At 63.6% G+C, this 14176-nt stretch overlaps 1 protein-coding gene across 4 annotated transcripts; it reads right to left on the bottom strand.

Annotated features, from left to right (window-relative positions):
- Window positions 1-564: 564 nt before the first annotated feature.
- Window positions 565-12471, bottom strand: ZNF414 (zinc finger protein 414). Of its 4 annotated transcripts, none has more exons than XM_064175244.1 (9): window positions 12370-12471; window positions 6464-6597; window positions 5964-6059; window positions 5775-5882; window positions 5442-5547; window positions 4112-4656; window positions 3668-3718; window positions 2669-2827; window positions 565-949 (listed from the first exon to the last, which is right to left on the bottom strand). In XM_064175244.1, exons 1-9 carry the CDS (start codon window positions 12405-12407, stop codon window positions 873-875), a joined length of 1314 nt encoding a protein of 437 aa, XP_064031314.1. In that variant the 5' UTR covers window positions 12408-12471; the 3' UTR covers window positions 565-872. The 4 variants fall into 4 exon arrangements, with proteins under 4 accessions (XP_064031314.1, XP_064031313.1, XP_064031316.1 ...); XM_064175243.1 differs by having other exon boundaries at window positions 5964-6062; XM_064175246.1 differs by lacking the exon at window positions 12370-12471 and adding an exon at window positions 8655-8919 and having other exon boundaries at window positions 5964-6062.
- Window positions 12472-14176: the final 1705 nt, after the last annotated feature.

Genomic DNA, 14176 nt, shown 5'->3' on the forward strand with positions numbered 1-14176 from the left:
CTGGCACCGAGTGGCCTCCTGGCACCTCTGCCCGTGGTGGGGAGGGCACAGGCACTGAGACTGGCTGGGTGCTGGAGGAGGGAGCTGAGCTCCTGCCCTGGTTTGGGTGCCCAGTCGAGATGTTTGGGGTGCTCCAACTCCAGGTGCCAAAGCAGGTCGAGGGAGGTTCTGCTCTGCCCTTAGGGAGGGCACAGCTGCAGTGCTGGGTCCGGTTCAGGGCTCCCCAGCTCAAGAGGGGCAGGGAACTGCTGGGGAGAGTCCAAGAGAGGTTGCAGAGCTGCTGAGGGGCCTGGAGCAGCTCTGGGAGGAGCAAAGGCTGTGGGTGCCCTGCTTTAGCCAGGGGTGGGAGGGACTGGAGGGGCTCCAGAGGTCCCTTCCCACCTCTCCGTGTTGGCATTCTCTGTCTCTGCTCCTCAGCAGCCCTTCAGGGTTTGGGATGTGTGGCTACACCACCTGCACCCCACCCTCACCTGGCCCTTCTTTTGGGCTGGGGCATCCTTAGAGGTGGCACTGCTGTGCCATCACCTTCCTCCTCCCCCCAGCCACCCTGGCACTGGCAGAGGCTTTCCTGTACCATTCCCATTTATTGTTTCAAGCCCTCACTCCAGAGAAGTCCTCTAAGTCCTGAGCAACCTACTGGGCTCCCTGAAAGGAAACCTTCAGGGGAGGGAGAGGTGAGGGTCCAAGTGCTTAGAGTTTCCAAGAAATAAAAGGGAGGGGGAAGAAATCCAAGAGGCAGCAAAGAAAACAAAGCCCCTTTGCCACCCAGCACAGTGGCACAGGGCTGGGCAGTGCCCCCCACCCCCTCTGCCCAGCTCAGGGTGGGGAGGTGCAGCAGCAGTCCCATGGGAGCTGGGTTGGGGGGGGAGGCATCAGAGCTGGGAGTAGAGAGAGTTCTCCATCTCTGGCGTCAGCTTGGTGTGGAAGGAGGTGAGGCCCACCCCGAAATCTGGAGAGAGAGAAGGGAGAAGCTGTGAGCTGCGGCAGAGCCCCTGGCAGCCTGGCTGCCCTCTGCCCTCAGGGGGCACAGGGAGGGCACCTGAGGAGCTCCCACTCCGGGTACCAAAGCAGGTCGAGGGAGGGAGGTTCTGCTCCTCCTCTGCTCTGCCCCAATGAGGCCACCCCCTCCATACACCTTCCCCTCCCACCCCCTCCATACACCTCCCCCTCCCATACACCTTCCCCTCCTATCCTCTCCCCTCTCCATACACCTCCCCCTCCCACCCCCTCCCCATACCTCTTCCCCTCCCATCCCCTCCCACCTCCCCATCCCATTCTCCCCCCAATACACCTTCCCCTCCCCCCATACACCTTCCCCTCCTATCCTCTCCATACACCTCCCCCTCCCCTCACACCTCCTTCTTCCTTCCTCTCTCCCATCCCCTCCCCATACACCTCCCCCAGCCATCCCATCCCCTCCCCGTACACCTTCCCCTCTCCCCTCCCATCCCCTCCACCCCCCCACACACCTCCCTCTCCCCATACACTCCCCATACACTCCCCCTCTCATCCCCACCCCTCCATACACCTTCCCCTCCCCACACACCTCCTCCTTCCCTCCCCACACACCTCCCCCTCCCATTCAAAAATCCCAGGAACATTCAGGTTGGAAAAGAGCCTCAGGATCAAAGAGTCAGGGAATGGTTTAGGTTGGAAGGGAGCTCAAAGCTCAGCCAGTTCCAACCTCCCCTAACCCCTAGGCAGGGACACCTCCCTCTTCATCCAACCTGGCTTTGAACACCTCCAGGGAGGTTGTGGAGCACAGAAGCACAGAATGGGATCTTTGATCCTGTGCTCCACAACCTCTCTGGGCAGCCTGTGCCAGTGTCTCACACCCTCAACCTGTGCCAGTCTCTCACCACCCTCCCTGCAAACAACTTCTTCCTAACATCCACTTTCAATCTCCCCTCTGCCACTCCAAACCCATTCCTCCTCCTCCTCTCATTCCAAGCCCTTCTCAATAGTCCCTCCCCAGCCCTCCTGTAGCCCCCTTCACATCCTTGAAGGCCACTCCCAAGACCTCCTCCAAGCCTTCTCCAGAACTCCAACTCTCATCCTCGCAGGATCACCAAGTCCTAACCCATAAAGAGCTGCAGGCTGCTCCCCTACCCCCGCAGGCTGCTCCCCTCCCCCTGCAAGCTGCTTCCCTACCCCTGCAGGCTGCTCCCCTACCCCTGCAAGCCGCTTCCCTACCCCTGCAGGCTGCTCCCCTACCCCTGCAAGCCGCTTCCCTACCCCTGCAGGCTGCTCCCCTACCCCTGCAGGCTGCTCCCCTCCCCCTGCAGGCTGCTTCCCTACCCCCGCAGGCTGCTCCCCTACCCCCGCAGGCTGCTCCCCTACCCCCGCAGGCTGCTCCCCTACCCCCGCAGGCTGCTTCCCTACCCCTGCAGGCTGCTCCCCTACCCCGGCAGGCTGCTCCCCTACCCCCGCAGGCTGCTCCCCTACCCCTGCAGGCTGCTTCCCTACCCCCGCAGGCTGCTCCCCTACCCCTGCAGGCTGCTCCCCTACCCCCGCAGGCTGCTCCCCTACCCCCGCAGGCTGCTTCCCTACCCCCGCAGGCTGCTTCCCTACCCCCGCAGGCTGCTTCCCTACCCCTGCAGGTTGGCACCCACAAGCGAAGGGTTGTGTTGTCCTCTTTCCCCGTGGTGCCACCCACCCCTGCCCGTACCCATCTCAGCATCCAGGTGCCCGGGCTGGGAAGGGTTCTTGCGATGCTCCTCGATGTGCAGAGTCATCTCCTGGCGAGAAGCCGCGGAGTAGGCACACTGCATGCAGGTGTAGCGGCCCCGAGTGTGCTCCCAGACGATGCGGCTGTTGGAGGAGTGCCCTGCAGGGATGGGCCAGGAGGGATGCACAGAGCTCACCTGCCTGCCAGCCTCCCCCACCCCCTCCCAAGCACCAAGCGGGGAGGGCACAGGGCTCCAAGTGCCCAGGAGCACCCCCGCGGACCGATGGCAGCCGTGCCAAGCTGGCAGCACTGGGTGCCAGCTGTGCTGTGGGGCTCAGGCAGGTCAGGGATGGGGGGGGAGGAGGGGTGGGCAGGTGGCCACCCCCCAGCTCCAAGCCTCTAATACGCAGAGGTCTCCTTCCCGGGGTGGAACCCCAAATACCTGGGAGCAGGGAGCGAGGCTGTGCCGCTGGGCTCTGCCCTCCCTCTGCCTGTCACCTGCCTGCACCCGTGGAGCACAGGCAGCAGTCCCCAGCCCCATCTCAGTGCTGGACACACACACACAAGCCCAGGCCTCTGCTGCAGCTCCTTCTGCCCTTGGGTGCTGGATGAACCAAGCTGCCTGACTCCTGGCAGGGGAGGGGGCCACAGCCAATAACTGCCCCCTGCCTCCGAGCCTACCTGTGTGGCTCCTGAACACGAGTGAGCCTGCCCCCTCCTCCCTGCTCCCTGGGCAGCGTCGTGGCACCACCCCCTGGGGCCATGCCCATCAATCACAGGATGGGTTAGGTTGGAAGGGACCTCAAAGCTCAGCCAGTTCCAACCCCCCTGCCACAGGCAGGGACACCTCCCACTGGAACAGGCTGCTCAAGGCCTCATCCAACCTGGTCCTGAACATCTCCAGGGAGGGAGCATCCCCTGGGGCCCTCTCCACCGACCTCCCACCCCCACCTCGCCCTCCCCACCAGTGATGGAAAGCAGCCCCCACCCCAAACTAACCTGGAGTCACTCCTGAGCCAAAGCATGGGAGGAGTGGGCTGACGCTCACACCTGCGGAGGGAATCGAGGGGGGAGGCAAGCATTAGGGCTGCCCCTCCCCTGGGTGGGGGCACACGGGTGGCAGGGCAACCCCTGCCTGGCCCTGAGCACGCCACTGAGCAGCAGCAGGGCTGGCTCGGCTTGGAGCCTCCGCTGCTCCCTGACCCTTTCTCCACTTGAGCATCCCCGAGAGAGGGGTGGAGTTGGTGGGAAGGAGGTGGGCAGAGGTGGGATGGGGGTTGGGGGGGGGACCAGGATGACCCCAGCGTGGGGCTGGAAGGAAGCAGCGGGGAAGTAGGGCTGGGGAATCCTCGGCTGGCCGGCGGTGAGGTCCTCCCCTGGGAGCCGCTGCGGGGGGAAGGGGCAGCAGCAGCAGGTTTGGGGCTGGCTCCGCCGCGGGCTCACCTTGGCTCTTCTTCCAGACGGCGTTGGAGGCGCCGTGGGCAGGCGCCAGGGGCCGCAGGCGGTGCTGAGCCGAGGGCTGGGGCAGGCTGTAAGCCGAGGGGTGCACGTAGGGCAGGAACGGCCCCGGCACCGAGGAAGGGGGCGGTGGAGGCGGGGGCGGAGGTCCCGAGAAGCGAGTCAAGGAGGACGGCCCGAAAAGGTTGGGCTCCAGCAGCGGGAAGGGATGCGCAGGGGGCGGCGGCGGCAGCGGCAGCGCCTCCAGCGAGCCGGGCGGCTCGGGCAGGCTGGTGGGCAGCGAGCCGGGGGCCGTCGGGGCAGCGTCCGCGCCGGGGGGGGCTGCAGCTTCTTTCTCCGGGGGTCGTAGAACGCTCGGGAGTTTGGGGAGCCCCTCGGGGGCGGGGGGTGGCTTGGCCGGGGGCTGCTTCTCCAGGGCAGGTCTGTCGGGGCGGGGGGGCGGCGCGGGGCTGCCGGCGCTGTCGGAGCAGACGTGCAGGTGCTTGAAGAGGGAGCGGTGCGTGCGGAAGCGCAGCAGGCAGTTCTCGCACCTGCGGGGGCAGCGAGCAGCGGCGGCCCTCAGACTCCCCGCGGCACCCTCCCAGCCTGGTCTTAGGGGTGGTGAGCCCCCTCCATGCCACCCTCCCACCCTGGCATCAGGGGTGGAGAGCCCCCTCCATGCCACCCTCCCACCCTGGCATCAGGGGTGGTGAGACCCCTCCATGCCACCCTCCCCACCCTGACGTCGGGGGTGGAGAGCCCCCTCCATGCCACCCTCCCACTCTGGTGTCAGAGGTGGCGAGTCTCTCCACATCACCCTCCCACCCTGGCATCAAGGGTGGTGAGTCCCTTCCATGCCCCTCTCCCACCCTGGCATCAGGGGTGGTGAGCCCACTCCATGCCACCCTCCCGCTTTGGTGTCAGAGGTGGTGAGTCCCTTCCATGCCACCCTCCCACCCTGGCATCAGGGGTGGTGAGCCCCCTCCATGCCACCCTACAACCCTGGTGTTAGGGGTGGTGAGTCCCTTCCATGCCACTCTCCCACCCTGGCATCAGAGGTGGTGAGCCCCTCCATGCCACCCTACAACCCTGGTGTTAGGGGTGGTGAGCCCCTCCATGCCACCCTCCCACCCCGGTGTCAGAGGTGGTGAGCCTCTCCACATCACCCTCCCACCCTGGCATCAGGGGTGGTGAGCCCCTCCATGCCACCCTCCCAACCGAGCCCCAGCATCTGCAGAGCTGTTTGGGAGCTGCCAGGTGGCCACAGGTAGGCCATGCCAGGAGAGAGGTCTGCAGGATGGCACAGGACAGGGGGGCAGGGAGCAGTGGCACTCACTTGAAGTAGCGGTTTGGTTTGTAGTGCACCTTCATGTGGGCCATGAGGTCCTGCATGCTGGGGAAGGTCTCTGTGCAGCCCAGCGTGGGGCACTGGAAGGTTTTGCCTGAGCAGAGAAACAGGGCAGAGATTCAGCAGCACCCCCAGGGGTTGGGGGCAGCCCCACCAGAGGCTCTCCAGCACCTCCCAGGCTCTTCCCACTCCGTGCAGCGCTGTGCAGCTTCTCCTGGAGGCGCTGGCACCACCACCAGCAGAGCTGCCTCAGCTTCAAGCCCCCACCCCAGCCAAAACAAAAAGGCTCCCTGCAGCCACGTGGGGGTGTCCTGGCCTTACCCTCGAGGGACTGCGTGGGTCTGTAGTGGACCTTCAGGTGGTCCATCAGCTCCTGCATGCTGGAGAAGGAGAGCTTGCAGCCGTAGCTCGAGCACTGGTAGTGCTTCCCTGGAAGGACAGAGGTCTGTTGGCACCACCCTTGCCCTGGGCACTGCTGCCACCTCCCCGGGGGGCAGGGCAGAGGCTCACCTGGGACTGGTCTGCGCTTCAGCGGCCGCAGCTCCTGGGCTGGGGTCCCTCCACTCCCTGGCACTGGGCCACCAGGCAGAGCTGCTTCTCTGGAACCTGCTGGGGAGAGGCTGTCAGGCAGCCCCCAGCCTCGGCCCTACCCCAACCTCACCCAACCATCACCCTCCCTCAGACCCCTACCGACAGGGGTGCAGGACACTGGGGGGCTCTGGTGGGGTCTGGTTTGGAAGGGGCCAGACAGGCAGAAGCCTCCCAGGGTGGTTAGAAGCAGGAGGGCCTTTGCTCTAGGAAAAGCTGCTGGGACAAAGGCAAAGCTGCTGGTGGCTTCAGAACCTGGGTGATGCCAGCTTCATGCCCATGCAGACCCTCAGAGTGCTCCCAGCCACCCCTCTTGGGTGGGGCTTGGCCAAAGGAACCACACAGCTAGGGGAGGGGAAGTTTTTCTCCTCAGTCTTGCCCCAGTTCCTTTCACTCACCCCACTGTGGCACCAAGGACTCACCTGCCCCCTCTCCAGCATATTTACCCCCCATGGAGAAGCTGGGCACAGCCTCCTCCTTCTCTGTCTTCATGGCCTGGGCAGTGGTGGGCACAGGGTGAGGTAAGTGCTGCTGCTGGTGTCTGCTCCTGGCAGTGCTGCACCAAGCACAAGGGAGAGAGGTTAAATGCCAGCATGAAGCACTGTTAGTTGCCTTCCCCTCCTCCTCGGTGCCCTGTGGCTGTGGGACCTCCAGGGCCAAGCTGGCAGGAGATGCCAGTCCCTGGGGCTTTGCAGCACCTCTGCACAGCAAAGGCAGCACCTCACAGACTGGCAGAAGCAGTCTAAGCAGAAGAGATCTGTAAGAACAACTCGAGCTCTTAACCCAGCACTGCCAGGGCAGCACCAAACCATGGCCCTCAGCACCACATCTCCACAGCTTTAAACCCCTCCAGGGATGGAGACTCCACCACTGCCCTGGGCAGCCTGGGCCAGGCCTTGGCAACCCTTTGGAGAAGAAATTGTTCCTCACAGAATCACAGAACCAAGCAGGTTGGAAGAGAGCTCCAAGCTCAAACAGCACAACCTAGCACCCAGCCCTGGCCAAGCACCAGCCCATGGCACTCAGTGCCCCAGCCAGGCTTGGCTGCAACACCTCCAGCCACAGCCACTCCACCACCTCCCTGGGCAGCCCATTCCAGTGCCAATCACTCTCTCTGCCAGCAACTTCCTCCTCACATCCAGCCTCAACCTGCCCTGCCACAGCTTCAGCCTGGGTCCCCTCCCCAGCCTTGCTGCCCTTCTCTGGGCACCTTCCAGCACCTCAACAGCTCTCTTCAACTCAGGAGCCCAGAACTGGACACAGCACTCCAGGGGTGGCCTGAGCAGTGCTGAGCACAGGGGCACAAGAACCTCCCTTGTCCTGCTGCCTACACTGCTCCTGAGCCAGCCCAGGATGCCACTGGCTCTGCTGCCCACCTGGGCACTGCTGCCTCCTCTGCAGCTCCTCTCTCCCACCACCCCCAGCTCCCTCTCTGCCTGCCTGCTCTCAGCCCCTCTGGCCCCAGCCTGCAGTGCTGCTTGGGGTTGTTGTGGCCAAAGTGCAGAACCTGCCCTTGGCCTTGTTCAGTCTCATCCCCTTGGCCTCTGCCCACCCATGCAGCCTGGCCAGGTCCCTCTGCAGGGCTCTGCTCCCCTCCAACAGCTCCACAGCTGCTCCTAGCTTGGTGTCATTTGCAGACTTACTGCTGCTGGACTCAATCCCCTGCTCCAGATCACCAATAAAGACATTGAACAGGACTGTGCCCAGCACTGCTCCCTGGGGCACACCACTGGTGCCAGCTGCCAGCTGTGCCACCATTCACCACCACTCTGTGGGCCCAGCCTTTCAGCCAGTTCTTGACCCATTTCAGAGTCAATCTGCCCAAGCCAGGAGCTGCCAGCTGTGCCAGGAGCTGCTTGTGGCAGATGGTGTCAGAGGCTTTGCTGAAGTCCAGGCAGACTACATCCACAGCCTGCCCTGCATTCATGTCCAACCTAACCCTCCCCTGGGGCATCCTGAGCTCATTTCCTCTCCTCCTATCCCTTGTTCCCCAGAAGAAGAGGCTGATCCCCACCTCACTGCACCCTCCTGCACCCAGCCTGTGGCACAACAGCCAGAGTCTGCCAGAGCAGAGCTGCTCACCATGGCTCAGCAGTGCACACAGAGTCCAAACATCAGCCTAAGACCACCATGGCCATTAAGCCATGTCCCCAGGTGCCATGTCCACACAAAGACCTCCCTGGCAGCACTGTGGCATCACAGTGTGCTCAGCCCAGGGCCTGTTCTTTTGGGGGAGGAGCTGGTGGCACCTGTGCCATTTGGTTGTTATTTGCCACCTCCAGGACCCTCCATTCTGCAGCTCTCAGCATGATGCTCCAGCCCAGGTGCTGCTGCTCTGTCACTGTCCCCATCCCCAGTGACTCCATCTGGCTACTGACAATGTGACCCTCTCCCCCCCTACCCCTAGTGCTGCTGCAAACCCTGCTTTGGAAACCCAAATTATGGGTTGGAAAGGACCTTCAAGATCATCCAGTTCCAACCCCCCCCCCACCCTGCCATGGGCAGGGACACCTCCCTCTAAACCAGCTTAGCTCAAAACCTCATCCAACCTGGCAACACCTCCAGGGAGGCAGCATCCACAACCTCCCTGGGCAACCTGTGCCAGTGTCTCACCACTCTTCACTCTAAAGAGCTCAAATTTGGTGTCCCTGAGATGATTTTCAGTCCTCTGGCACCGAAGTCCCTCAGTCCAGCCTGGAAAAAGCCTTTCTGTGTGGGATTGACAAGGCTGAGCAGGAGGGTTTGCAGCTCCTGGTCACCCACAGCAGCTTCTGCTACTGACTCAGTTAATAATTAATACAGCTCATCTGCCTCTAACGAAGCAAGGGCTGGGGTGGGGTCTTTATAGCCATTGCCCAGCCCAGAAAACCTTCACAAAGCCACCCTGGGTGCTTAAATAGGACAAAGAAATCCTGCGGGAGCATCTGGCCAGGATGCTGCTGCTGCTGCTGCTGTTGCTGCTGTTGCTGCTGCTGGAGGTTGTGGAGGTTTCCCCCAAAAGGCAGCTCCAGGCTGTAGGAGATGAGAGACAAAGGCTGCGGAACAAGGGACTCGTGATGGCTCCGGCGGTGGGAGGGAGGGAGGGATGGAGGGAGGGAAGGAGGGAGGGACCCAGGCTGTGACAGCAGCACAGTGAGCCCCGTGCCTGGCACTGCCCAGGGGGTAAACCCCAGGTCCTACATCCAACATGCCCCCAGCATGCGCTGTGAGAGAAGAGAGGGTCCCCTGAATCCCGTGGGGAAGGGCAAAGAGGGTCCCCTGAATCCCACGGGATTGGGGTAGAGAGGGTCCCCTGAATCCCACAGGATCAGGGAAAAGAGGATCCCCTGAATCCCATGGGTCAGAGTAGAGAGGGTCCCCTGAATCCCATGGGATTGGGGAAGAGAGAGTTCCCTGAACCCCATGGGGAAGGGTAGAGAGGGTCCCCATAATCCCACGGGATTGGAGGAGATGGTCCCCTGAATCCCACAGAACAGGGAAGAGAGGGTCCCCTGAATCCCATGGGTCAGAGTAGAGAGGGTCCCCTGAATCCCACAGGATCAGGGAAGAGAGAATCCCCTGAATCCCATGGGTCAGAGTTAGAGAGGGTCTCCTGAATCAGGGAGAAGAATCCCACAAATCAGGGTCAGAGTAGAGAGGGTCCCCTGAATCCCACAGGATCAGGGAAGAGATAGTACCCTGAATCCCACAGGATTGGAGGAGAGGGTCTCCTGAATCCCACAGGATCAGGGAGGAGAGGGTCCCCTGAATCCCACTGATTTTGGGCAGAGAGAGGTTCCTGAATGCCAGGAATTTGGGCAAGAGAGGGTCCTTCGAATCCCATAGGGAGAGGGCAGAGAGGATCTCCTGAGTCCCATGGATCAGGGTGCCCTGAATCCAAGGGGATTGGGGCAAAAAGAGTCTCTTGAATCCTGGGGGATCAGGAGAGAAAGGATGCCCTGAGTGCCAGGCTGGGGCAGAGAGCTGGGGAAGGGGGGAAGATGCTTTGGGCATCTTGGGCACCCAGCAGCCCTGGGCTGCACTGTGCCACCTCCCAACTCAGGTTCCCTAATCCCAGCTTTGGGCTGGAGCAAAGCTGCTGCCTTGATGCTTTCCTCCTCTACCTCACTCCAAGGGTGGGCTCCCAGCTTTCCAAAGCAGAGATCCCCGTGGAGCCCACCCTGAACCCTACCACAGCTTCTGCCAGGGGCAGTGTGGGCACCCAGGGGGATGAGCTCTGAACCTTGTGCCCAGCCATGGTGCCACGTCCCCACAGTGGGGATGGCTCAGCTGAGGCCTTCCAGTGATGTGGAACATCCATCAGCCACCCTGGGCTCCCTGCCACCCACCCTGCAGCTTGCTCCAAGCCACTGCTAACCCTGGTGGCGGGCAAAGAGGGCAGAGCCATCCTGGTGCCCACCTTTACCTGCATGCCCACCACTGCTCCAGCAGCTCTTCAGCTGGGAAATACAAAACCACTTTGCTCTCAGGAGCCACCTGGGGAGGAAGGAGCTCCCCTCCTGAGCCTGGGCAAAGCTCCCTCCTGAGCCTGGGCAAAGCTCTCTCCTGAGAGGGCAGCCCTGGCATGGGTCAAGTTCACATCACGGCCAAGGGGACAGAAGCAAACAGCTCCCACGTGTGTGGGAAGATGAGGAGAGCCTGGGAGAGCCTGGGAGAGCCTGGAGAAAGCCCAGGGAGAGCCCGGGAAGAGCGTGGGAGAGCCCAGGGAGAGCCCAGGGAGAGCCTGAAGAAAGCCCAGGGAGAGCCCGGGGAGAGCCCAGGGAGAGCCCAGGGAGAGCGTGGGAGAGCCTGGGGAGAGCCTGGAGAAAGCCCAGGGAGAGCCCAGGGAGTGCAGCCTCAGGATGCTTGGCAGCAGAGTGTGGGGGGGGAAATGGGTCAGGGGGCTCCCACGAGCCACAGCTGCCCTCAGAGCTAGCAGCTTCCATGGCTACCTGTCCCTGTGCTACCAGCCCCCAAGTAGGAACCCCATGGCTAGCACCCCCACCACGGCTACCAGCCCCCCAAGGGCAATACACCCATGGCTACCAGCCCCTGTGCCCACAGCTAGCAGACCCCCATGGTTGGCACCCTCCACAGTTAGCAGCTCCCCATGGTTGGCACCCTCCACAGTTAGCAGTTCCCCATGGTTGGCACCCTCCTTGGCTAGCAGCCCCCCATGTTTGGAACCCTCCACAGCTAGCAGCCACCCATAGTTGACACCCTCCATAGCTAGCAGCCCCCCATGGTTGGCACCCTTTAGCTGTCAGCCCCCCAAGGCTGGCACCCTCCTTAGCCAGTATTCCCCCGTGGTTGGCACCCTCTAAGGTAAGTGGTTTCTGTGGCTAGCAGCCCCCTCCCCAGCTCGGGTCCTACACCCCCGGGGTGCTGGCACTGCCATTCTTAGCTCCCCTACAAGCAGTGCCCCCCCATAGTCCCGGGCAGGGAGGCTTTGCCCGGAGCTCCCCTCGCAAGCATCACCACCCGGCAGGCCCCGGTGCACGTCCCCGCAAAGCCCTGGCACTCCAGCCAGGTACCCGCTCCGGTGCCGGTACACTCCCGGTGCCGGTACCCCCCTCCCGGCGCTGACAGTCCCCCCGATGCCATCACCCTCCCTATACCCCGCGTTGCCTGCACACTCCCGGTACCGGTACCCCCCTCCCGACGCTGACAGTCCCCCGATGCCAGCACCCCCGCTATAACCCCGTTGCCTGCACTCTCCCGGTACCGGTACCTCTCTCCCAGTGCCGGTTTCCCGCTGGTGGCAGCACACCCCCGGTGCCTCTACCACCTCCGGTGCCGGTACACTCCCGGTGCCGGTACCCCCCTCCTGGCGCTGACACAGTCCCCTGATGCCAGCACCGCCTCTATAGCCCCCGTTGTCTGCACACTCCCGGTACCGGTACCCCCCTCCCGGCGCTGACACAGTCCCTCGATGCTAACACCCCCGCTACAACCCCGCTGCCTGCACACTCCCGGTACCGGTACCTCTCTCCCACTGCCGGTTTCCCGCCGGTGCCAATCACACCCCCGGTGCCTCTACCACCTCCGGTGCCGTTCCCTTCCCCTGGTGCCGGCAACACCCTACGATGCCAGCACCACCTATGCGTGCCGGTTCCCCCATCCCAGTGCCGGTTCCCCCATCCCAGTGCCGGTCGGCTCCTCGGTACCATTTCACCCCGGTTGTCGGTACCGTCCGAGTGCCATCAACCCCCTCCCCCCCCGCCCCGCCTCGGTGTCGCTCGCTCAGCGCCTCCCCCACCCCTTCCCGTGCCGGTGCCCCCCTTCCCTGTGCCGATGCCTTTGATGTCATCCCCAGCGTCGCCCCCCGCCGGTGCCGTCCCGCACCTACCGGGGCCGCGGCGGGGCCGGTGCCGCCCGGACGCGCATCAGCAGCGGCGGCGCCGCGGGGCCATTTTCTGCGCGGAGCTGTCGCGAGAACGGGGGGAGGAGGAGGAGGAGGAGGCTGGGGGGGGGGGTGGGGGTGGTGGGAGGAAGGAGCGATGCGGAAGGGGGGGGGGGTTGAGAGTTAAGTGGGGAGGGGCTGGGCCCGGCTCCGCCCCGGGGCTCCCCGGTTGTTTTTATCGGGGGGGGGGGGGTTCGCAGCCTCTGCCCCTCCGCCGCCGCCGCCTCCTCCTCTGCCGCCAATGGGAGCTCCGCACCTCGACGTCTGCCGGAGCATCCCCAGGGGCTCGGAGGATCCCGGGACGGGAGGGGTCTTTGAGGCATCCTGGGGTAGGGGTGCGAGAGCTCGGCGCATCCCGGGGGCTTCTGGAGCATCCTGGGGTCCTCCGAGCATCCCTTGGGAAGTCCTGGAGCATCCCAGGGCGTTGCTATGGAGCACCCCAATGCCCTCGGCACAGCCTGGACCGCTCAGAGCATCCCAGGGCCCTCTGAGCTCCCCCAATTCTTTGGAGCACCATGGGGACGCTCCTGGCCCTTCAGATCACTCAAGTGCCTTGGAACCCCCCTCCCAGGGCCCTCAGAGCAACGAAAGCCCCTCAAAGACACCCCCCACACCCCCCCCAAGTTCTCCGGAGCCCCTCTGAGCATCCCAAGCCCCTCTGAACACCCCAGTAAGTGCCAAGCTGTCCCAGCAGGACTAACTGGGAGCATCCCACTCGTACAGCACCCACTGCCAGGATGCTGCCCCTCACCCCAAGCCCCAGAGAAGGGCTGGAAGGCACAGGAAGGAGTTTCCTAAAGCCTCAAGAGTTTCCAAAGCCTTTTTTTTTAATCCCCTGCCGTGGAAATAACCCCCAGAGGCTGTGTCTGCTCCCCCGTGCCAAACTGCAGTGCAAAGACTCCTAAACCCCGGGGATTCCCAGGAAAAGTCACCCCCGGGGGGGGGTCACAGGGCTTGCAGAATCAGAATTCCCATGGCCATGAAGCCCAACCCAGCTGGAGGCTGTGCAGGACTCTCCAGCCCAGCAGCAGCCTTCTGCCCTGGGCCATCCTCGGTCTCCCCCGAGCTGCTTTCCGCCTGCGGGGCAGGGGTTTGCCTGCTGGCAGGCAGCTCTGGTGGAGGGAGGAAGAGGAGGGATGGGAGGCGAGGCTGAGGAGCGGCTGGCGTCACTTCCTCCATCTGCCCTGCGCAGGGCTCGGCGGGGGCAGCAGAGGGCACCCAGCATGTTGGCACCGTTTGGCTCTCTGCCTGCTGCCAGCCTCCTGCAGCAGCCCCCCGGCAGAATCGGCAGCCCCCACCCTCGGCCCCAGCTGTCTGCCTGCCCTGGGGGTTGGGGCAGAGTCCCCTGAATCCCAGGGGATTGGGGCAGAGTTCCCTGAATCCCAGGGGACTGGGGCAGAGAGAGTCCCCTGAATCCTAGGGGATTGAGGCAGAGAGAGTCCCCTGAATCCCAGGGGATTGGGGCAGAGAGTCCCCATAATCCCACGGCATCAGGACAGAGAGGGTCCCCTGAATCCTAGGGAACTGGGGCAGAGAGAGTCCCCTGAATCCTAGGGAATTGAGGCAGAGACTATCCCCTGAATCCTAGGGGATTGGGGAAGAAAGGTTCTCCTGGATCCCAGGAGACTGGGAGCAGAGAGTATCCCCTGAGTCCCAGGGGACCAGAGGAGAGGGGTTCACCCCCAAATCCCGGGGTGCTAGTGCAGAGAAGGTGCCCCAAACCCTGGCAATGGTGCAGCCACCGATGGTGGTC

Source organism: Pogoniulus pusillus, chromosome 41 (assembly GCF_015220805.1).
Source record: "Pogoniulus pusillus isolate bPogPus1 chromosome 41, bPogPus1.pri, whole genome shotgun sequence".
Classification (NCBI taxonomy): domain Eukaryota; kingdom Metazoa; phylum Chordata; class Aves; order Piciformes; family Lybiidae; genus Pogoniulus; species Pogoniulus pusillus.

Coding starts and splice junctions, on each gene's coding strand:
- ZNF414 (XM_064175243.1), bottom strand. CDS start 12,407: ATGCGCGTCCGGGCGGCACCGGCCCCGCCGCGGCCCCG. Junction 5,548..5,774: donor ACCCACGCAGTCCCTCGAGG/GTAAGGCCAGGA, acceptor TTCTCTGCTCAG/GCAAAACCTTCCAGTGCCCC. Junction 4,657..5,441: donor AAACCAAACCGCTACTTCAA/GTGAGTGCCACT, acceptor CTGCCCCCGCAG/GTGCGAGAACTGCCTGCTGC.